Here is a 22,801-nt window from a genome sequence, read left to right as displayed (position 1 = left end):
GATAACTCACAGATCAAATTGGAATGTTCCCCTTCAGCCACTATACAGGGCTTGAATCTTCAGTACACATGTTCTTGAGCAATGAATCAAGTAGACTTCTGTAACCCAGAGTCAGTTATCAACCTAGTTTAGTGAGAATTACAGTATATTACTCTGGTATTCTAAGAAATTGTGCATTTTGATTTGCTGCATGACCTTTGAAAATGGACCGAAGCATACTGTATGGCTCAAAATTGACTATAATTTTATAAGTGGAGAAAGAAGCTATGGATTTGAAAGGTAAGTCAACAGCTGGCCAACTTTTGTTGTGTCTCCTTTCATACAGCTCTTGCTGCTGGGAATATCCTACAGTACATTCTGTTTCCCTAGTTTTTATACAAGCTAATAAGATAATTCCTTCGTAAGAATGAATCCAGTGACCAGCAAAAAAAGGTTTAAAAAAGATTCCAACAAAGGTACCACTGTACCACTATGTCATGCTTTGTTTTTTTCCACTGATTGAATGTCATCTTCTGATGCTTCCTTCCTACTCGTGATCTTAATTAATTCATTAATTATTTCTGATGGAGTTTTCTCTATAGTAAGAATCCTTTCTTCTCTACCATCAGCTGAAAAACAAAACAGTGTTAGATTGTGATGGTCCCTTTGTGTAAAATTTTTATTGAAAAGTAAACATTTGGGAAGCAAATGTGGTGTGCTCTGCTAATGAGCTGCCTCACACCAGTGCAGGGGCGTAAACAGGAGGGCCAGCCCCACCCCCCACCCCCCAGTAATAAAATGGTGTATTATTAGAATTTATGTGGTAATTTTCAATTTCTTGTTTCATTTTTCTTTTCTTTTGTTAAAAAACAAAAAATGAAATGTACAACATAATGGTGGATTTTTAAACTTTTTGGGGAAGGGGTTCAGCATTTTTGGGACTCAAACAAATTGCCAGGGTTTTTTTTTTGGGCCCCCCTTCAGAAAATCCTGGCTCAGCCCCTGCAATGTTACCCAGGTTGGATTCCCAAGCTTGATATCATCATGTGAGTAGAGATGCCTGTTGATTCTCTCCTGTGCTTCAAGGGTTTTTCTCCAGGTTCTCTGGCTTTCCTCCCTTCTCAATAATCAATTCCTAAATTCCAATTCTATCTGGCGTTTAGTGCTTTAGCCATGAACCTCTGACTCAGGAGACTGAGCAATAGACTGTTTTCGAGTTCCAAATTGCCGCTGTGTTTCTTGATTACAGACTCATTTGCACAGGATACAAAGCCTCAAATCAGTGTCTAATTACTCGCAAATACCAACGGTAAAGTAAAGAATGCACAAGTTCAACAATACGAACACTTTGAAACTTGACGGACCTTGACTGGAAAACGTGAATATTCTTCACAAAGTCAAGGCTTAGCCTGAGCAAATGGGTCTGTAATCAAAAAACACAGCGGTAATTTGGAACTCAAAAAGGGTCTATTACTCCGTCTCTGCATGTTCAACCTGAGATAAATTACATTGACATTTTTTTTACTCACCAAATTTTATAATGACATCAGATTCTTTTGTTTTACTTTTATTTTTTGTGAACTGTACATGTGGGTTTTTGAACTTCAACTGTGGGACATTTTCATAGTAGAATCTCCTGGTGAGGAATTATTTGTAAACTTATCAGTGCTCAACATTCTTCAAAAATTTATTATCATTAATTTATTGTTGTTTATGTCACCCTCTCTTTATTTAGAGGATGACAAGTGACAGTCCCAACTGGTAAACTGGGGAGGGGGGAGGGGGGAGGGGGAAGGAAAGGGGGCTAGCAACCATAGTTTTTTGATAGAGGAAGACTAAGATTTCTTTTTAAAGATTCCAGATAAGCACCCCTCCCCCTCATCCAACCCCGATCATTGAATTTTCCTTATGAAAAACTATAAAAGGTACTACGTAGAAATAGTAATGTAAGGTTGGAGGCAAAACTAAAGTTCACCAAGCATCAAAGTGCAGTAAATAAGAATGACTTCTATTGTTGTATGCCTCGTTTTACAAAGAGTTCCGCCAACTACATACTGCGGTGTATTCTACAGTTATTCTGCAATGCTAAATCCAAAAAGATAAACTATTAACTTATTAAACTCACTTCAATCCGTAGTTTAACTTTTCTGGGCTGGCGAGATTTACATTTATCGAGTTCACATCCCCTCCTAGGTCAACTTGACATCTCTTCAGGTTAAGGAGAGTTCTATTAACTGCAAAGCGTCCTTCTTTTCCACCAAGAGATTGCTTTTTCAACGCTCTTTGGATGGCAACGAACGCTCGACTCCTGGCGGCCGCCATCTTGGAACTGTTACCGCGATGTTTGGTGACAGCGGCTAACATAGACACCAGTCTCCTCGCGGATTTTTAGATTTCCCGCGATGAGTGCGAGATTCAAAACAGATTAATTTACTAGTATGATAAAGGAGGATTTACTGATGTCATATTATCGTAATGATACTTGTGCATATACAGTACATTGTGGTATTGTGCAGCCATCCCTCCTCATCCTGAGGATGAAAGTCAAAAGGGGTCTTCTTGGTGTAGCAAGCTTTACTGTACATGTATTTTGGTTTAGGGTCTTTGTATTGCAGGGTATCAATTGTTTGGCTTCAAACTCGTTGTTTGTGGCTATTGTTATTTGTCTTCATTAACCCTGAATGATGACCCCAGCCTTGGGAGTCTACTGACTTACAAGATCTTACAAGATAAGTCTCATCTTGCAGGAATGATATATGATGTAGCTAGATAAACAGATCTTGCAAGAATGTTATATGATGTAGCAAGTTTGCAAGATCTTGCCTGATCTTAGATTGGATCTTTTTAAGATTTTACCAATTTCTTGCCAAGTTTTTTAGTCTTACAAGTTTATCTTTGAGTACTCTTAACACCTCTAACTCTGCATTCTAATGTACCCAACTATTTTTCTTGTGAGAGGAAAAGTTATGGAGGGATATTATGGCAGAAGAGGAACAAAGAGCTTGGGAAATTAAACCCCTTTCCTACTCCCCCCTCCCAAAAAAACACAGTTTGCAAGAGAAAAACTCTCCCTTGATTCAAGGGCTTTTCTCTGTGGTTCTAATTCAATCTGTGAGTTAGCCATGCCTTGACTTAGATCAGCCCAAAGGTTGTTTCAGAGTTTGATCTGTGAGTTATACTGTACATACCCTGATCAACCCAGAAGTTGTTTCAGGGTTGATCTGGGAGTTAGCCATGCCTAGACTTTGATCAGCCAGGAGGATATTTCAGTGTATCAATAAAAACTTGAAATTTTTATAGACTGCCACAATGTTAATTCCTTTCTTTGTTACTCTTGTTTAGTTCCAAAATCATATAAATACTTGCAATATAAAAGAATCATTCATGCTACATTGTTTTTAATATTTCTAGTTCAAGAATTAACTTGCTTCTTTTTCTTGCCATGGTTTTGTTTTTCTAGCTTCAGGCCTCGGTACTCTTGATGGACAAGGAACTTGCCCTGGTTTTTCACATATGCAATAACAATGGCCATATTTGCCAAAATTTGCTGGGTTGATTCGTCCAGGATACTTGGGTTGCCTTCGGATCTGAAGCTCACTGTAAGTATCACAAAAATATAATCATTGCCCTGGCCATTAAGTCATGTATATAACTGAGTACATATAGGGGTACAGAAAGATGGCTCACATAGCTAAAAATAGCTCTAAATGACTTTGGAAGGCAGTAAAAAACTTTTTTTTTACAATTTGTCATATTTTTAAGAAATACTTATATTTGAGCTTCAAATATACTGCTTGGGCTGCCTATAGACAGCATGGAAGAATACAACATAGTTCTTGATCAATAGACATGCACATAAACCATACCTTTCTGTAGCTCCAGCCACTTTATCAAATATGTCCAAGATTTCAGGACCTTTCTTATTTTCAACATCAATCAGAACTTTACGTCCATCGCCTAAACAGATAACAATACGATTTAGCTTCTGTTATATGCATATATTCAATCTATAATTATATTTGTATCAATGGTTTGCAATTATAATAACTCATTGGGAGAATATATGGTTGTGAGAAAACATATTATGTATTGGCCATAATAGTGAAACAAGGAAGCCAATATTTTCTTTCAGTGCTGTCAATACAAGCCATATTGGTGACTCCAAATTGCAATATTAAGTATTGTATTGCAAGTCTGTTATCATGTGGTAATTCTAAGCTGACAATATAGATTAATATTGGTGGCTCTCTCCTGGTCAAACTTATAAGAGAATCATGATACTTCCCAAGCTGGAGTTAAATAGCAAAGTCCTGGGGGATGTTAGTGCTATTAACAAAGGAGGCTTATAAGGATTCTTTTGATAAATATCAACCAACATGGCAATGATGATGTAACATCCAAATGAAGAATACTACTACTCTTACTGATGACTTACTGATGACTTACTGATGACTTTTATAATCGTTTAGAAAACTCATTAATGATTCATGAAGGAAACACAATAGAAATCATGACCATGAAGGAGGTTTCATATCTGATATAGATTCAACTTCATTTGCATAAACTTTAACTTGGATTTGGTGTGACTAAGACGCGGGCGGAGATGGTTCGCCAATTTTTTCAAGGAGAGACTGGTATCTAGACAGACCAGCACGATTACTTCCGTTCTATATGATTGACAAGTAGCCTTCAAACACACATACGGCATGATCAGAACGTGACATTGCACTTAGTGTAGTACAACCGCGTCTTAGTCACACCCACTTGGATTTTCTCTATCAAACTTGGTTCATTTCGTAAAGAATTCAGTACAATATGAGAACATACATCATGAGTTTCCTAAGTTGTTTAATAAACTCGCAGATCGTGTTTTATCGGGTCTAAAAACACTCGGCTGGATATACCCGATAAAATACTCCTCCTCGTTTATTAAACATTACATAAACACCAATGCAAATAAGATGCAATCACCTAATATTTGCAATCAGCATACTTACCAAAGAATACATCAATTTTAGGGATTTCAGTTCTATTTCGCCACGTTATAAATTGAACTGCGTTGTTCTTGAACTGAATTTGCGGTAAATCTTTATAGATGAAGTTCCTAAGGGAGAAAGGGATTTTTACGTAAGCATAAATGATATACAGGCTCATAAATCGTATAAAAGGAAATTCATTTTTAAGATGATACAGTACTTGATGCCGAAACGTCAAGTCTTGATAAATATCATACGCGTGGACACCGTAAGAAAGACTCATTTTCAATACGGAAGGGTTCGAATATATATATCAGAGCAAAGTTGATAGTCTCATGTAAAGATAATTATAATATTTAATAGTCTTAATACACGAATTTGGTGCAAGTATATACCTTAGTCCTTTGCTCTCGTCTTTATGCGTGTACGACAGCATAACTGAACGAATGTCTTTCTTTAAAATCACTCTCCCTGCAGACAGGAACTCAAACGTTCGCCGAAATGGGAACTTTCCCTTAGGCATCCTAGCGATCGAGTCTTCTAAACACTTTTAGGAAGAAAATCAAAAATCATGCAGTTTCGTCCGCCATTTTGAATACTGAGCCCGTGATATTTTAAAGCAGCGGATAAAGCTAGTACTCAGGCTTCCTTAGCCTTATCTTGCACAGGCTACCCAAAGGGTTGGCGGCTATGACGTAACATGCACCCCAAGAATTAACCTAAAGTTCCACTACAGATGAGTACAGATGAGTGGTTGATACAGTCTATATGCACTTGACCCTAGTTAGCTTAGGAATTTGTGATACAATATCTAGGATGATACAAGTATTCATCCGTTCTTCCCCAGGGGCTTAATCCTTGCTAACCACCCAATCCTACCAAACCCATAAAAGAACATGCGTAATAGGTAAATTACGAGCCTTGTATGAAACGACTGAAGAAGAGGGCCAATGGGCCTTTCACAATTTCAAGTCGCGTAAAAATGAGCCAGCTCAATTAGAAACCGTGGACAGCTGTTTCGGCCAGTATTGGACCTCGTCAGCATGGTGTATCTAGTGAGCTGGCAATCCCACGAAAAAATAGTAAATGAGAAATGAGGCTGTAAGCAAAGAGGCAAAAAAATAATGATAATAAGATATAACAATTTCTAACGAATATTAAACCATTTGAAGTCTTGCGCCCAGTTTGTTCGTTTTCAGCACAGGGAAAACAGTTGATATCATAATCTTTAAACACAAAAATCTCCACTGTACGTAAAAGGTTTTTAACGGTAAAGATAATTGTGTTCTGGGAGTTTTTTTGTTTTTGTTTAATCTGGTTTTGATACGATAATCATGCACTGAACTCTTCTTTTTCTCTCCCACAAGCGGTTATTGGGAGCTGTGGTACTATTTCATCTATAGTTGACTTATTTTCAGCTTTGCATATCTTGTTAATCAAAGTGTCGCGGTCATGTTTAATGTCTTTCCAAACTCGATGAAGTCGTTCGATGTCTTTTTCTTTCTTGCAGAATATATACCTTAGTACGCTTCGGAAACCATGATTGAAATCCTTGTTGTACAAATAGAATATCAATGGGTTTAAACAACTGTTGGCATAAATAAACCAGTGACAAATTATCGCTGCATAAAATGCATTTTCACTGTTGTGTCCGCCAGCAAAGTCAGACCAAAGCCAAAAAACCTCGTTCGGGAAGGTGCAGATGGCAAACACGGCGACAACAGTAGCAAACATTTTTGACAGCTTCTTATTAGATTCTCTCCTTATAGTGAAGCTTTCTCTTAGATTTAGAGTCATCTTGTGTCTCTCATTATCTGGCACTAGTATGCTTTGTAGCTTGGCGCTCGATTTGAACATTTGTGTGGCTGTGAGGACGTAGATACTAAGCATGAAGAGCAAAGGAAGAGCATATTGAGTCATGAAAAGAACGATGGTGTATGCCTTACGATAGGCAAAATCAGGCCATAACTCGCTGCAGCTGTTGCCTTCTTCAGTATCTAGAAACACCGTATATGGTGCAACAACTATCAAAGAGAATCCATGCAATGCAACAATCATGTATTTGATTTGACGAATTGAGAGTTTCGTCTTGAAGGGATGTAATAATGCGCGGTAGCGGTCGAAGGCGATGCAACCAAGCGTCAAGGAAGACGATGTGGACGTGAATGTTGCCAATGGTGCAAGAAGCTTACACATGGCTCGACCAAAGGGCCAAGTATAGGAACCTTCCTGAACGACCAAGTCAAATGGAATGCTAATTAATGGAGTTAGCAAATCACAAAGTGCAAGGTTGAGTATTAGGATGTTACTGGCATTTGTTCGCATTCTCGCAGAACGGCAAATGACTGAGATGACGAGAAAGTTCCCCAAGGTGCTTGTGACAAGGATAAACACATACAACAGAATCTTGGCAACTTTGAATCCTATGACTTCGACATGCAACTTTTTCAGCCCTCCAGCTCCTTCTCCTGCGAGAGGGGTACTATAGGATACAAGAGTTACATGTGAAGGATGTTGCGAATCATTCTCTAGGAATCCCGTTTCATTCATGGCACCTTTGCTCAAGAGCTGTGCGCGACGAACTTGATCGTTACACACTAAGTAGATTTTATCACTTTTTTAATGTTAACTCCAGGTTGTTTAGTTATGAACCCTTGGTTTAGATAACCCTTCCTTAATTGCTCCATTTTTAGCCTGTATTAACCAACCTCATTACCAACTACTGGCGCATCTGTAGTTGCGCATTACCCGAGGGTAATTTCCCCAAATGACGCGGAATGGTTTCTCTAGAAAATCATAAATCATTATTATTACTTATATTAGCAAATGAAGTCATATTTTATTTAGATTTTGATGACCACGGACAAAGATAAATCATTTTCAACTTCAGTCTCTGGCTAAGATTTGACGTCGAAACAAAGTTCACTGACGACTCAAGTCTTTCAGTTGGCAGAAATTATCAAGATGGCTTTCTACCCTCTAACCTTTTCGCCAGTATCATTAAATTTACGTGATCTTTTTATATTAAAACGAAACAAAAACATCTCTAGATTTATATTGTATACCCTCATATCCTTTTGTCGAGATTGTATCATAATGGTGACTGTGTGCAACTGCATGTGCGGATTCTCATGCTATCCTCCAAATTTTCAATACAATGAGTCTTGGATAGTCTGCACATTCCAAAGTTACCTACCGCGCATGAGATTTTCACTCACTTGACCTACGTTTACTGAAAACGTTTCCTATTTTTGAAGGCGCTTTTGTGTCCACTTGCAGATTTTATACTCTGTCAAATGGGACGGTTGTCAATTTGGGATGACTCTGTCTTGTTACCGCCTCATGTCACATGCTCGTCTTTTCTTTCCTTTTTCTTGTGTTGTGTATTCCTATTAAGCGTAATATGTTTTTCTAAATTGATAAAGAAATCAATAAAATAATTAAACAAAAAAAAAAAAATTATTCGTTCAAATTTTCTTTCGCGTGCGCGTATTTGAGGAATTGATGAAAACGATAAAAGAGCAATGTTTTAACCCTGATGTACTTGCGTGCCATGAAATCTGTACAATAACGTATTTGTCAATGAGAATCATTTTTTCTATATTTTATCGTATGCTACTTCGTTATCGCATAAGAACTTCCACACTTTTTGCCTCTAGAAATCGTAGACATTTCAGTTGTGATTTCCTTTCAAGTGCGTCGGTCGTTTACACGTTCCATTGCATGGCTTTTAGTTTCGAGAAATTTATATACAACGACTGCTCATGTGGTATAGAACGTTGGTTTTCACTTTTACTTGCATTGTTTTTGTTGTATTTATTTATTTGTTGTTGTTGTTGTTTGTTTTTTTTTGTTTTTTTTGTTTTTGTTTTTGTTGTTTTTTTGTTTTTTTTGGTTTCTTTTTTTTGTTTGTTTGTTTGGTTTTTGTTTTGTTTTTGTTTTTGTTTGTTTGATTTTTTGTCCTTGGATCCTTGGAAATAAAATGCGTGAATAATACATGGAAGGTCGAAATTCAAAAAAAAGCCTGCAAAATTTAACCGTATACCGAGAAAGAAATTAACACTTTTACTCTCCTGCGCACGCATAATACATATAGCAGGCTACATCTTCTTAATTCAATTCACTGATTGGTGTTGCTACTTTTTAAATGCAAGCCAATATAAAATCCCCATAATTGTATTTGTTTTATATTCCTTAGTACGAGGTAAACATAATTTCTTAAATCGTCCTTTTCTGAGTTCATAAAACAAGATGCATCGTGGTATAGCTTGGGTACTAAACAACACCATATAAGGCATTATGAAAAAAAAGATGTTTGTACTAAAGCTAGACCACAATGCACTATGTTGTGTGGCAAAAGCTCCAACAGCAATGTTTATTCACACAATAAAATCACGCTGGTAAAAATAGATATTAGATGGGGAGTATTAGATGGGCTAAAATAGGAAAAGAGAGATAAGGAGTATTCAACATGGGCTAAAATAGCAAAAGAAAAAGCCAAGGAGACTATACTAATGACAGGATGTTTTGTTGTTTCATTGCAGACGACTCGGCTATTCCCTGAAGGACTGCACTTTCCTTAAAAGTATCACGCAAATGTGTAAAGGCCGAGAAAAGATAACATGGGTATGAATTTCAGTATTTGTCGTCATAAAAGAAATTTTGGCGCTTCTGGCGTTTTCCGGAATTTTTGGGGGAAACATGAAAGACATAAGATAGGTCGTTAAGAACGCGGTTATTGACGCCGCCACTAATGTTAATGCGCATGTCATTGCACACGTCGAACAGGTCCTTTAAGGACGTCGAGGTTGGTATTGATGAATAAAAGAATCAAGTCCAGCCCATCCAAGCCGATTCGAGAAAGGTCTCTTGCATTATAGCGTCATTTATCACAACTTCCAGACTCCCTTGCAAACTTTATTTTGTTCAATTAATTAGCACCAATTGTCTTACTTTTCTCATGAGGAAATACAACTTTGAATAAGAAAGAAATTTCGCGAAGCATCTTGATAGTGGAAGTAAAAAGAGGCCATCATGCAAACGGCCCATTTGAAGTTTATAGATTAAAGATAAGAGTAAAAGTGGTTTTATTGATAAGTGATAAACGAAGTGGTTGTGAGGATAAGCCAAAATAGGTTTTTCAGAAATAACCTGTCTTAGTACTTTTAGGGATAACAGATAACTGCGTCATCCAATTAGTAGACCTTTTTCTGGCTTCAAAACTACGTCATGCGGTGCGTGTGACGTCACAGCCACCATGTTGGTTTGGTCTTGGTTACTTTTCATATCAACCAACATGGCAGTCATGTTTCTCGATTGCCCTCTTATATGCTTTCTTTACATCACGTGCAGTGCTCATCAAAAATGTGCGCCAAACAACTGAGAAATTTATGAGCAAAGATTACGAATCACAAATCGACAAACGTCGGACAAATCTCTGACAAAGAGTTAACTTCGGTTTATTACGGTTAAAACTGAGAATGCGTCCTATTTAAAATTTGAGGTTGAATGGACCTCACTACGAGACATGATAGCGATGATTTCTTTGACTGCCTCACAGTGTTTTAATCAATTGTGACTCGACTGTTTAAGCTTGTTAGACACTCGGGCGACATGTCACGAAGACATAGACACAAGTCCTTTCCTTGTACATACAGCTATCTCAGCACTAATCCTAACGGGGCGACTTGTTAAAAAAATAGGATTGTTATCTCAAAATAAACCCAGAAAAGAGAGGAATAAAGTTGTCTCAAAAGAAACATATAGAAAACTGGATACACCATTATTATGATGTGTAGTAGTATTGTAGTATTGACCGTTTTGGGTCATTGGCTATGAATAAACTTATGTATCGCACAGTTGCCCCAACAGAAATTATGATCATATTATATTTTTATAAGCGGTTTGCTTAATTTAACTTTATAATTACTCGGTAGAGAGCACTTTTCGTGCGAGTGGGAAAAGCATGGTATTGACTTAGCGCACGTACACGGAAGGCTACAGGCAAAATGGCGGACTTCAAGCTGTGTTCCCGAAATCGTCCTATCACATTGCCACATTAAAATATGAAACAGCTGCAATACGAATGACAGTTTGCTGTATCGTTTCCCACTCATACGTATCTTAAGAAGTACAACAGACAAAACATAAAACAATAAAAATGGAAATACGTATAGATTAAATGAGCGGCTTAAGTTTAATGACTTGTTTCTAGGTAAATGGAAAATTGAATAAGATAAAAAATGACTGCGTCCCCAATTAGATGTAAAAACTAAATAAATTGACAAATAACGTTATTATTATTATTATTATTATGCATATTGCATAGATTTGCATCTATTTATTTGCTACAGTTTTGCCAGTACTTAAGAATTTGTATGAACTGAAGCATGGCAGATGCTATATCTATCTCACAAACTGGGAGAAAGTAGACCTCCTCGGCTCGGCGTAATGTTTTCCCATTTCAGACCACGTGTCATTTCCTTGAGAATAATATTCTTTGTTTGAATCGTATCCATATTCATGTATCTTCTCATGTGCAACCGGGCGCAAACCTTAAGCAAAGAAATGATACTCTAGGGAATGACACGTGGTCATTACTTTCGATGGTAATTTTTACTTTATTTTATTATATTCATCCATCCATCCATCCATCCATCCATCCATCCATCCATCCATTCATTCATTCATTCATTCATTCATTCATTCATTCATTTATTTATTTATTTTTGACTCAAGCGACTACTAAGAATAGGATTTTTCCGTAAGCGTCATTTTACTATGACAACCAAAATGCTTGGCTAATATTTTCTTTCTTATTCAAATTTGCATTTCCTCATGGAATAGTAAGACAATTGGTGCTAATTAAATGAACAAAGAAGTATACAAGGGATTTTGGTAGAAGTAGTTAATGACTCCATAATGCAATTATCTCATTGGTTGACTGTCGTTCACTTCGCCATTTCCTAATTGACTCACAGTTGAGGTTTTGAACAAGAAAATTTCCTGTAAAATGTACTGAGGGTGTCCGATCATGTATTTTAGAATCTAGAACTCAAAGAAAATGATCAATAAAACTGTACACTTTTAAACAACTTTGAAAACACCAAGACCCTATGTGTCCGGAACTGACCGCTTTTCGCGGCCATGATAAAGAAGAAGAGTTTAAGTCGGAATGTTGGGCAGTGGAGTCTCTTGTTATAACCGATATAAAATCCCCTCGGGATATCTCGTAATGTTTGTCTCAAACTGCGTGCTATTTCTTACTTTTTAGAGAGATAAAAAGTTTTGTAGCGAATAATCAATCTCTCTGTCTTATTTCTTCCTTGACTAAGGTTGATCGACTGAAAACAAGCTAAGAGAGAAATCGAAGATAAAATGACTTCAGGCCGAGCTGAGCAAGTGTGGCTAAGTTGGTAAGTACACTACCAACTGAAACTTGCAAAATTCCAATATTTCGTAGCTATTTCCAGCACCATTAGGATGGAGTGCCGACGGCAAAAAGGGAGCACAATTTGGTCCCTCTGCTGTAAGACAAGCGGGAAGTTCGTAGCTTTCTTACGCTTTCTTTTACTGTGGACTAGGACTCTTACAGTTCCAATTTAAGCAAAGAAGCATTTTTATTTTAAAAATTTACTGATACAATATTGGTTTATCGTTATTAATTCGTAAATATAAATTCTTAATGCCATAGAAACGTGAGATTAAGACTAATAATTCAGCATGCATGGACTAGTGACGCCGAGGCTGCCTAAAATCAAATCAGTATAGAAACAACAATTCGTAGCTTGGTGATACAAGTTATTATAATAAAAGGTTTTCAAACAGCTGACAATAATCGTTCAATTAGGCTGTTTTACTGATTTACAGGATCAGAAAACCGTGTTTTCGAGTGGTAGTGGTTTATACTTAACTCCAAGAACTCGAACTCTCCGTCAATCCGCCGAAGAGCAAGTACGTACTGAGCTGAAGGTAAACAACGATCTTATTTAAAATCTACTTCAAAATGCTTTATTCTTTGGCCTCTACAAAATTTTTTGTCCTTTAAATTAAATTTCTTTCTTTTTCAATACCTGACACGAATACTTCTATCATTTCCTCCCGCCAAAACTAAATCGTTTCGATAAGGCATATGCTCACCGCTCCCCTGTGATCGAAAAATGTCAAAATTCGGTGCTTTTGATTGCGCGTGAGAAAATGTTTAAATACATATATATATATTCTCGTCTACGCATTTTTTTTAAACTTAAATCTAAATGGACTTTTTTGCTTATTCAATTCGCTTCAAAGCTTGTCTACTTAGGCTTTCTTTTTTTAAGAACTGTAGAAAGTCTAGATAGTCGGTATGCCAAAACAGGTCGTTTGTTTTGGTCGAGCAATGTCAAAGAAATATTATCAGCCTTAGGTAGGCAACCCTGATATAAAGATATGTTTTCGTAATTTAAATATGTCGCCAGCGCTTCTGGCAGATTGAAAAAGCATTCTGTGCTGTGCTGTGTGAGAACATTGAGTTTAGACTCTAACTGAGTTGTTAAGATTTCCCTGCCCGGGTGCGCACCCGATAAACCTGCGCCATGCGTAATTTGTACAGGATCCTACGAAGTCAAATGAATGTCATTCCATCTATCTTGGGTTACCCAAGCTTTTATCAATATAATTCATCAAAACGATTTGAGCCATAACTCGCTCAGTATCAAAAAAAGTCAGAACCAGTTTTTGAAACTGAACTGCGCATTAGCGCTCCTGAGATATCTTGCGTGGAAGGTTAAGTTCAAATAGTTGGTGTGCGTAGTCAACGTAGATTCCTAAATAGAATTTTCACTCTGTTATCGTCTTTGATTTTTCAATACTACTAGCATCCATTGCAGGAGATGATATAAAGCGAACACGCAGAAGTTCGTCAATTGTCTTGGGCTTTTATTTTATTGAGCACTCAAATCTATTCTGAGAATGGAGTGAACAAGAAACACAAGACATGTGGCTCTTTTTCGGGTAAAAGTTTTGTATTCCTTTTGTATTTTTCCTCTTAGACTCATCCTCTGCTTTAGCCATTTCACTTGAAATTTGTCAGTGCAATCCTTCGAACTTTAGTTTATTACACTTATTGAGATTCTCCGCTAGGTAGAATTAAACGAGGGAGCTTATCTCGAAAAACAAATCAGATTGATTGAAAGGGCCGACATCGGGGAACCTGGATTCTCCTTTTCTTAATACTTCATGAAAACTAGAGCAGAACGCCAGAGCATATACCTTTATCTCATTATCTTGATATTGTACACGTTTTTTTTGACCGTGATATCTTGATGGTTGTGGCGCCAGGAATCAAAGAAAAGAGGTGCTACTTGCCTCAATGGTACCTAGTATTCGAATACATTAAATGACAAGATAGCTTTCGAGCCTAAATTTAACTCACTGGACCGTATGGTCCAAGCATGAAGTTTTGTCTGCAGTTTTAGTCGGAACACAAAGTGCTAAACGCTCCTTTTCCACATGAACATAGATCCTTTATAGTATGGCGCGTTTTTCGTGCCAAAATTCAAAGATTCAGTTCAATCATTCAATCCTTCAGTTCAATCATTCAATCCTTTAGTTCAATCGTTCAATCCTTCAGTTCAAACATGCAATCCTTCGGTTCAATCATTCGATCCTTCAGTTCAATCATTCAATCCTCGGTTCAATCGTTCAATCCTTCGGTTCAAACATGCAATCCTTCAGTTCAATCATTCAATCCTTCGGTTCAATCATGCAATCCTTCAGTTCAATCATTCAATCCTTCAGTTCAAACATGCAATCCTTCGGTTCAAACATGCAATCCTTCAGTTCAAACATGCAATCCTTCAGTTCAAACATGCAATCCTTCGGTTCAAACATGCAATCCTTCAGTTCAAACATGCAATCCTTCGGTTCAAACATGCAATCCTTCAGTTCAAACATTCAATCCTTCAGTTCAAACAATACGCTTTCAGTATTCCATGTTTTATCATTTACTTTCGAGATTGTTCGGCACAAATATCGTTGTCTTTTACTACGTCATGCTCCACTTCCTTCGTTTTTCAATTACATCGATATTCACTTCCGTCGTTCTTCACTTTATCGTAATTCGCTTTCGTTATTCGGCACTTTGGACGTTCTTTGGAGACTGGGCCGAGCACTAACAAATCATGCCGGGAGAGACGCTGGGAGACTGCCCCCTAATCCAAACTTGGGTTGCCTGTTGGTTGCCTGTGATTAGAGGTGACAACTCTCGTCGAGACGCACGTGCTTTGCTTCCAGGTTTGGACTACTCGTAGAATTCTTCACAAAGTAAGTTCTGTTAATCTTTTTTTAGCATAATGGCAAGAGAAATTATCCTATGAAATACCTTGTTTTCGTTTTATTGTAGTTTAGCTTTAATTTCAATAATTATTCAACTTGATATCAAGTAACCTCCCATACATGCCAGACTTGGTTTGAAATCAGGCATTCCCTAGAGGTTGCGTGCATGCTTTCTACGCATGAAATTTACACGCGCGCGCTCATCTTGATGACGTCATTTGAATGTTTTGACGGTTTTCGCTTCTTCAAACTCTTATAGCTCTTAAACAAAGGCCGTGACACCCCTTTTTTATTTGGGATTTTTAAAGTGCTCTATGATATTCAACTTTACAGGAAAAAAATCAAAAATCTGACGAGGGATTCTTATTGAAATCACTTATTTTGTTAATATTTGGACATTATATGACATTCTATTTGAAATGCCCCATAATATTAAACTTTTAACTTAAAGTGTATATGACACGAAAACATTCCATCATTTAAAATGTATAGTTTGTTAGTAATAATAAGTATATCGTAACAAAATTTGTTTCAAAAGCTTATTTCTTGAGATATTTGCGAAAGTTAATCCCAATTTGTGACGTCATTTTGTTGACACGTACTCTAGATTCAGTAGTAATGTACTAAATATAAATTGTAATTCATATGAATTAACAACAAAAGACATATTTTAGTCAGCTTCATTTGATAGCTTACGTAGTACTCTTCCAATGTTGGGAAACTGAAAAGTGTACTACTTGAAATTAAGATTCTATATTCAAACATATTTCATGTATTTGCAACTAAATCTGGAGACTTGTAAACAAAATGACGTCACAACTCGTGCTAAAATTTTTTGAATTTCTAGAGAAATGCGTTTTTGGAACAAATTTAACCGTGATATTCTTATTAATGCCAATAAAATACACATTCTTAACATTAAAATTTTTTCGTGTCATATACACTTTAAAAAGGATAACAATGGGATGATATGACCTTTTCAGGATTACACAATATTTCAATGCTGGCTGTAACATTATGATTGTTATCACCATAACATTTTATATTCCTAATAATTGTTTACTAGAATGTTTTCAAACCAGAGACAATTATAATAGCTGTATTTTATGCATCTGCTATTCTAATTTATATACATCAGGTATCAAAATGCATTGTCATTACATTGACACTAGATGAAACTATTCTGGTTATCAATTGTGCTAAATTTTTTTGTTAAATAACTTGACCCGCAATGATGAATTCTTTATCACATTCATGGTCCTGACTTGTCACCAGTCGTCCATCATGCTCTCTGATATGACTGGTGAAAAGTCCACTTATAATCATTAAACCCTTGCTTATCACCAGTGCCATTTTAACTAATTTTTATGCAAGACAGGGATATCATCTAAGGTCCTGGTTAGATTGATCATTGCTAAATTGATTACTAAGCATCCCTGCTTACAGTTTGACAATAAATATTATTTTTAACGGTATTTATTAAAAAAATGTATTTTTATACCCCATGCATAGGAGGCACAAGACTTTGGGGGCCCAAGGAAAGAATTTTTTCGCTTATGCTTGGCAAAAATAAAAGAAACTTATTTTGATAATGGACTAAGAGAGCTAATGAGAGACAAGTATACCACAGTTGGAGTTATACTTGGTAGGTACCAACCATATTTATCCGTTCCAAAGAAATTGGGACTTGCTAAGCTGCATACTGATCCAACCCCCCCCCCCCCCCCCCCCCCCCAACACACACACACACATTGTTTTGCCCAATGAAGTTCATCCACCCTTATTTTCTACTAAAGTTCGCTTAAGCATTAAATAAATACACTGTTTCGTGACAATCCCATTAAAAGAATTGATAACTGGAAGACAAAGATATATTAAGAAATTCACAAATACAAATCATTGTATCAAATTGTAGCTCTGAATAAAATCTTTGTTAAAGACTCTATACCAAGGCGACTGAAATAAATAAAACATTGTGAATGACTACAAACCTTAGACGCGAACAAGTTATTTAGTTTGTGACATCAAAAGTGCAAATTACTCACCCGTCATGTTAAGCCAGCAAGCAACTGGTAAGATTTTTGAAACAAATCTTTGTTCTCAATATTTTTTATTTTTACACATAATTTTTGTTTGTTCATGTAATATTAACTGACACAGTATTAATCAAGGCAGGCGAACTTCATTGTGCCACACAATGCCTGGGCAAAATAATCTTAATCATGAATTCATAGGATTACAAATACTGTATAACCACTGTTGATATTATTGTCAGTTGAGAATTTTCACTTTTAGATCTATAAAATCTTATGCCATGAAAGACGCATAGGAAGAGAAGTAAACAAAATTAAAATGTCCACAAAGTATTGCTAAAGTTTGGGCAGAGAAAAATTCTCAATTTTCATAGTAATGTCATGTTATCATTATTTTTTATGATTATTGTTTAGAGTGTTGGCTATGATACTTTCTTTAATTTTTTGAAGGTCTTAGCATAATTCAAAATGGGCCTTTGCCAAGGTTCCTAAGCCTCGAGATCCTTGAAGAAGTTTTTGGGAATGAAAACCTGGGTCCTTGCCTACAAGAACTGTAAGATGGCCTAAAGAAGACTGGTATCCACCAGGTAACTTTAGGGATATTTGCACTTTTCAATTTCATTCAACATTTCTAGTCTATTGATGTCATGTATATGTCACCAAGTCATGTAATCATTTAAACAAAAATATTAAGAAGTCATTATTCTACCCCTGGTTTTTATAAATTTGATGTGATATTACATGAAAAAATTTTTGCATCTCTTACTGAAGGAAAAAAAGAAGTACTAAAAATACTTTCTTGGATCCCCTTGTTACACATATAGTTGTAATAAATCAAGTTATTGAAAAATTAGCCATTTGTCCATGTGCTTAAAGAAATTCTGGCCAGGAAAGCCTTTCTATTCATTCTATGACATTCTTTGTTGTTGTTTTTTAGGTTGGGAGTCAATTACCACTTTTCTTATATATTCTTAAACCAGGGCCCCCAAGCATTTTAACTGTAAGGAAATTGATTAGCCTACTGGAACCCCTATTCAGTGAGTCAGGGTCAAATAGAAGGGCACAGGAAAATGCTGTTTATGGTCAGTTTGTCAAGTATTTGAGAGAAGCTGCAAGTAAGTGACTGCTATGAAATAAAAATTCTGTTCATATGTAGTCGTAGAGCTATGTAACCTTCCTGTTATGCTATTTGGTATCTAAGTAGATTAATAAACTTGGTATTTCAAACTGGTTCACATTTAAAAACCAAAAATGATGATATTTGTTCTTAATTTTCTCTTTAACGTATACAAACGTTTCCTTTAGTACTGAATAACTCGGACATGTATTTTAAGTATGAAGTCAGTCAGCCTCAACCCTGATGACATTTTTGTCCTTCACTTCCAAAATCCTTTTTGGTAGCTTCATTTATATATAGATATTTTCAAAGGCATTTCAAGATGTGAATGTGAAAAAACGTTGAAGAGGATTGAGGTAGTTGAAGTATGGAATGTCATTAGGGTAAGGGGGTCTATGAATAAGATAGAATTTTTTTTCAGAGCTTACATTAATTTTTACAATTATGCTGAATTTATAAGGCTTTAAAGAATGATTGGTTAAAAGCCAGTTTAATTTCATGTCTATTGTTAAACAGTATGCATTACATTATTAGATAGATAGATAGATGCTTTATTTAGACACGGTAGATTCTTTTATAATTTTTTTAGATGTTTTCCCTTTTTTCATTTTTTTAAGTGGAAGAAGAAATGGTGTGACCCTGGCACATATCCTTAGGTTTACAACTGGAGCTGACGAGGAGCCAGTCTTGGGTTTCATAATTAAACCAAGCATATCATTTTTTGAGACTGTGACATCGTTCCTTCCAACAGCAAATACATGCATATCATGTCTAAAGCTCCCCCGACCATCTCTTGCCCTGCCTTTGCCACCGACAACAAAGTTATTTGATTTGTATGATCTCGCTTTTTCTAATGCTTATTTCAGGAATGTTTAAATGCTTGTTTTGGAAATGATTGGAAAACTGCAATGATTTTTAATTGCCATTATGATCAAATTTTATAGTCATGGCAGTCTTTAAATTATGACATGGGCAATTCAAAATATAATGATTTACAAAAGCTGAAGATGATTAGTTAATTTGCTTTGGTGGCCCTGATTGATGTAGTTACACTTTCAGAGAACAATAAAATTAATATTCAGAAGTTGAATTAATAATTAATTAATAATTGTAATTATTAGCTCACTTGACTCAAGTGGGCAATGGTCTTTAGGAAAATGTCAATCCCATAGTTGCTACTGTGACATAAAGGGTTAATTGTAGCTTCCAATGCATGAACATTTTCAGTACTTAACTGAAATGTTGATTCAGGCACTGTCACGGTTTCCTGGTTGTCAATATTGTCCTCTTCTTCTACTGACAAAGGACCATCATATTCAATGCCATAATCTTGAAAGTTTTCCTGAAATATTAATCATGAAATGTTAATGTTAAATTTGTGACCTACATGCACCTTCTTAATTACTAATGTTGTAAGGGCGAATCCAGCCAACAAATATAGGGGGGCTTGACAAAATTTTGCTAGACACCAGTTAGGGGAGGAGGGGCTAGGATTCGAAATCATATAAGATTATTTTAGGCGCCCATGAAATGTGGGTGCAAAGGGAGTAAACGAGGCTGGAAAAGGGGGGGCTACAGCCCCACTTTGCCCCTCCCTCGATCCGCCCTTGTGTTGGACACTGTCTATCTTGTGTTTTCTAATGAGTTGAATGTTCCCACTTTCTTACCTGATAAGCTTGTGGTTACCATCAATGTGCCATAATGCATTTGGGCCACTGACAGTATAGACTCTTCTTTTGATAATCTTTCTCCACCTTTCCACAGTTCCTTCTGGATCAAGGAAACACATTATACTTCGTAGTCGTTGCTGCTGTATCATGATTCCTTTCGCCCTTAAGCAACCTTGCATTATCCTGTATCCACTTCTTGGCCATATAACTCTTATATCTCTGATAATGGTACAAAGGTCATCATCAGATATATCACTAAACGGCCTAGAAGACGCATTCGGCGTCTGATTGTTCGCACAGACACAGAAAGCATAGTTGCAATGTCTGTGCAATTGAACCTCTTCTCAAGTAGGTATTCCAATTGTTCTTGAGTTATTTCGAATTTAGGCCTTCCAGGTTCGCCACAGGGAGCCCGGCTTTAGAATTTGTACATGAATAAAAAAATCAATAAGTGCTTTATTGGGTTTCCTGTGTTTAGAATTTGTTCATGAATAAATGAATCAATAAGTGCTTTATTGGGTTTCCTGTGTTGAGATTTGAAACAAGGCGCTGATACGTTGAGTTTCCGGTAATCGTACTAACCAGTAACTTGATAGCAGATTAACGTAACGTATCAGTGTAACGCACGCCCTAGTAAATGGTAAGAAAGAGAGAAGGGCTGAAACTAATTTGAGTACCTATTTTGAAACCGCCGTTAAAATAATTCGCCATGGTTAAATACAGCACCAAACGATCACATGACAAATAAACTTAACGACAGCATGTCTTATTTATAGGGAATATTAATCTGTGACACACAAAACAATGATATTTGTAAGCCATACTTTAAATGTATGTGGACCAGTGGTTGATAGGACCAGTTAGCTCTACAACCGTGACCTCTCTGGTAAATATCTGCTTTCAAACAATAGACTTTGACAGATTCATGACAGTTTCATTGAAATGCAGCATTCTGTTTTTATTGTCCTTTATATTATACATAGGTTCGTTTTCCGCCTCGCTCTAAACGAACTTTCTGGCGTACCACAGAGGGGAAATGTCCTTTTTCTTTATCAGGAACTCCATTTTCTTTCCCCAGAACTTTGCAGAACATTTCATTTAACCTTGGTAGTGGAACCTGGGATTCCCGTCCAGATACAGAAAAGTTTTTCAAAAGCCTGAAGAAAAAACATGAGATTCTAGATCCTGACGACGAAATTAACGGTCATATATTTTGGAAAATATACCTTACTCACCATAACATAAAGTATTGTGCTCCTTGAATATTTGATTTGTTTTCATTTGATTCCAGATTCTGATTGCCAGCACTCGTCATGTTGACATTCAGACTGCGTTCCTCTAAAGCTCATTAGCACTGGTCCCATCAACCGCTGGTGCACATGTAACGATAAACTTGCCTTGTTTCAGCCCTTCTCTCTTTCTTACCATTTACTAGGGCGTGCGTTACACTAATACGTTAAATTTGAATTATAAGCTGCTCTCGAATTACTTACATTAATCTGCTATCAAGTTACCAAATCTCAATACATCATTGGCGTCTTGTTTCAAATCTCAACACGGGAAACCCAAAGCACTTTATTGATTTATTTATTCATGTACAGATTCCAAAGCCGGGCTCCCTGTGGGTTCGCCAGTACGTTTTTGTTGTGTCTGGTACCCTGCTCCGGAAGATATATCTCTTGTTTCACAAATAAATTTGAAGATCTTCTTTAGATTCAAAATGATATTGTGGATAGGCTCATCTTCTTCGGAACCAGAAATATAAATGCTGTGCTGATACAACATATCAATCTGATATTTCATATCTCATTGTCATGGTCCGGTCCACTGCCATTATCCACAAATCTTTCCAACTCCTTTGCCAAAGACTTAGCACGATTCAAAATCTGTTGTACGGCCATCTTGACAGAGCATCTCTTCGATGAATTTGTAAGTAAAAACAAGGTGTATTTGAGCAATATCGAGCAAACAATATAATAAGTAACGTATTCGAAACAATCATCAAAACTATCTGCAATCTCGTACCCAGACCCTACTCATTCAATTAGTAGGTTCTGTACCCGTCTCTCCCGGCATGATTTGTTAGTGCTCGGCCCAGTCTCCAAAGAACGTCCAAAGTGCCGAATAACGAAAGCGAATTACGATAAAGTGAAGAACGACGGAAGTGAATATCGATGTAATTGAAAAACGACGGAAGTGGAGCATGACGTAGTAAAAGACAACGATATTTGTGCCGAACAATCTCGAAAGTAAATGATAAAACATGGAATACTGAAAGCGTATTGTTTGAACTGAAGGATTGAATGTTTGAACTGAAGGATTGCATGTTTGAACCGAAAGATTGCATGTTTGAACCGAAGGATTGCATGTTTGAACTGAAGGATTGAATGTTTGAACCGAAGGATTGCATGTTTGAACTGAAGGATTGAATGATTGAACTGAAGGATTGCATGTTTGAACTGAAGGATTGCATGTTTGAACTGAAGGATTGCATGATTGAACTGAAGGATTGCATGTTTGAACTGAAGGATTGAATGATTGAACTGAAGGATTGCATGTTTGGACTGAAGGATTAAACGATTGAACCGATGACTGAATGTTTAAACTGAAGGATTGAATGATTGAACCGAAGGATTGCATATTTGAACTGAAGGATTGAATGATTGAACTGAAGGATTGAATGATTGAACCGAATCTTTGAATTTTGGCACG

The 22,801-nt window shown here is 36.6% G+C and overlaps 3 protein-coding genes and 2 long non-coding RNA genes across 6 annotated transcripts; 1 reads left to right on the top strand and 4 right to left on the bottom strand.

Moving 5' to 3' along the window:
• Positions 1-300: 300 nt before the first annotated feature.
• LOC148908840 (small ribosomal subunit protein mS25-like) lies at positions 301-3,130 on the bottom strand. The gene is made up of 3 exons (XM_089036031.1): positions 2,105-3,130; positions 1,509-1,615; positions 301-608 (listed from the first exon to the last, which is right to left on the bottom strand). Exons 1-3 carry the CDS (start codon positions 2,341-2,343, stop codon positions 475-477), a joined length of 480 nt encoding a protein of 159 aa, XP_088892157.1. The 5' UTR covers positions 2,344-3,130; the 3' UTR covers positions 301-474.
• Positions 3,131-3,284: 154 nt separating this feature from the next.
• Positions 3,285-5,714, bottom strand: LOC116301438 (small ribosomal subunit protein mS25). The gene is made up of 4 exons (XM_089036030.1): positions 5,351-5,714; positions 4,977-5,083; positions 3,846-3,936; positions 3,285-3,576 (listed from the first exon to the last, which is right to left on the bottom strand). Exons 1-4 carry the CDS (start codon positions 5,476-5,478, stop codon positions 3,399-3,401), a joined length of 504 nt encoding a protein of 167 aa, XP_088892156.1. The 5' UTR covers positions 5,479-5,714; the 3' UTR covers positions 3,285-3,398.
• Positions 5,715-5,863: 149 nt separating this feature from the next.
• Positions 5,864-10,241, bottom strand: LOC116301437 (galanin receptor 2a-like). The gene is made up of 2 exons (XM_031710496.2): positions 10,160-10,241; positions 5,864-7,552 (listed from the first exon to the last, which is right to left on the bottom strand). Exons 1-2 carry the CDS (start codon positions 10,239-10,241, stop codon positions 6,288-6,290), a joined length of 1,347 nt encoding a protein of 448 aa, XP_031566356.2. The 3' UTR covers positions 5,864-6,287.
• A 6,222-nt stretch (positions 10,242-16,463) lies between these two features.
• LOC148908839 (uncharacterized) lies at positions 16,464-19,503 on the top strand. Its single transcript, XR_016120738.1, has 4 exons — positions 16,464-16,914; positions 17,753-17,889; positions 18,240-18,417; positions 19,037-19,503. It is a non-coding gene; the product is annotated as an uncharacterized LOC148908839 (long non-coding RNA).
• On the bottom strand, positions 17,363-22,101 carry LOC116296254 (uncharacterized). Of its 2 annotated transcripts, XR_016120736.1 has the most exons (3): positions 21,325-22,101; positions 20,087-21,246; positions 17,363-19,761 (listed from the first exon to the last, which is right to left on the bottom strand). It is a non-coding gene; the product is annotated as an uncharacterized LOC116296254 (long non-coding RNA). The 2 variants fall into 2 exon arrangements; XR_016120737.1 differs by having other exon boundaries at positions 20,087-22,101.
• Positions 22,102-22,801: the final 700 nt, after the last annotated feature.

This window comes from Actinia tenebrosa, unplaced genomic scaffold, assembly GCF_029948245.1.
Source record: "Actinia tenebrosa isolate PJP-AT-01 unplaced genomic scaffold, QUT_ActTen_1.0 PGA_scaffold3__52_contigs__length_22856419, whole genome shotgun sequence".
Lineage (NCBI taxonomy): Eukaryota > Metazoa > Cnidaria > Anthozoa > Actiniaria > Actiniidae > Actinia > Actinia tenebrosa.
This window is presented reverse-complemented; position numbering and strand designations above follow the sequence as displayed.

Excerpts from the sequence above, each read along its gene's own strand:
- LOC148908840 (XM_089036031.1), bottom strand. The coding sequence starts at position 2,343 with ATGTTAGCCGCTGTCACCAAACATCGCGGTAACAGTTCCAAGATGGCG. Across the intron at positions 1,616-2,104 it reads AAGTTAAACTACGGATTGAA|GAGATTCTACTATGAAAATG; the intron begins GTGAGTTTAATA and ends ATTCCTCACCAG. Across the intron at positions 609-1,508 it reads TGATGTCATTATAAAATTTG|CTGATGGTAGAGAAGAAAGG; the intron begins GTGAGTAAAAAA and ends TTTGTTTTTCAG.
- LOC116301438 (XM_089036030.1), bottom strand. The coding sequence starts at position 5,478 with ATGCCTAAGGGAAAGTTCCCATTTCGGCGAACGTTTGAGTTCCTGTCT. Across the intron at positions 5,084-5,350 it reads GACGAGAGCAAAGGACTAAG|GAACTTCATCTATAAAGATT; the intron begins GTATATACTTGC and ends TTTCTCCCTTAG. Across the intron at positions 3,937-4,976 it reads TAAAATTGATGTATTCTTTG|GCGATGGACGTAAAGTTCTG; the intron begins GTAAGTATGCTG and ends TTATCTGTTTAG.
- LOC116301437 (XM_031710496.2), bottom strand. The coding sequence starts at position 10,241 with ATGAAAAGTAACCAAGACCAAACCAACATGGTGGCTGTGACGTCACAC. Across the intron at positions 7,553-10,159 it reads AGTTTTGAAGCCAGAAAAAG|TGTGTAACGATCAAGTTCGT; the intron begins GTCTACTAATTG and ends AAATCTACTTAG.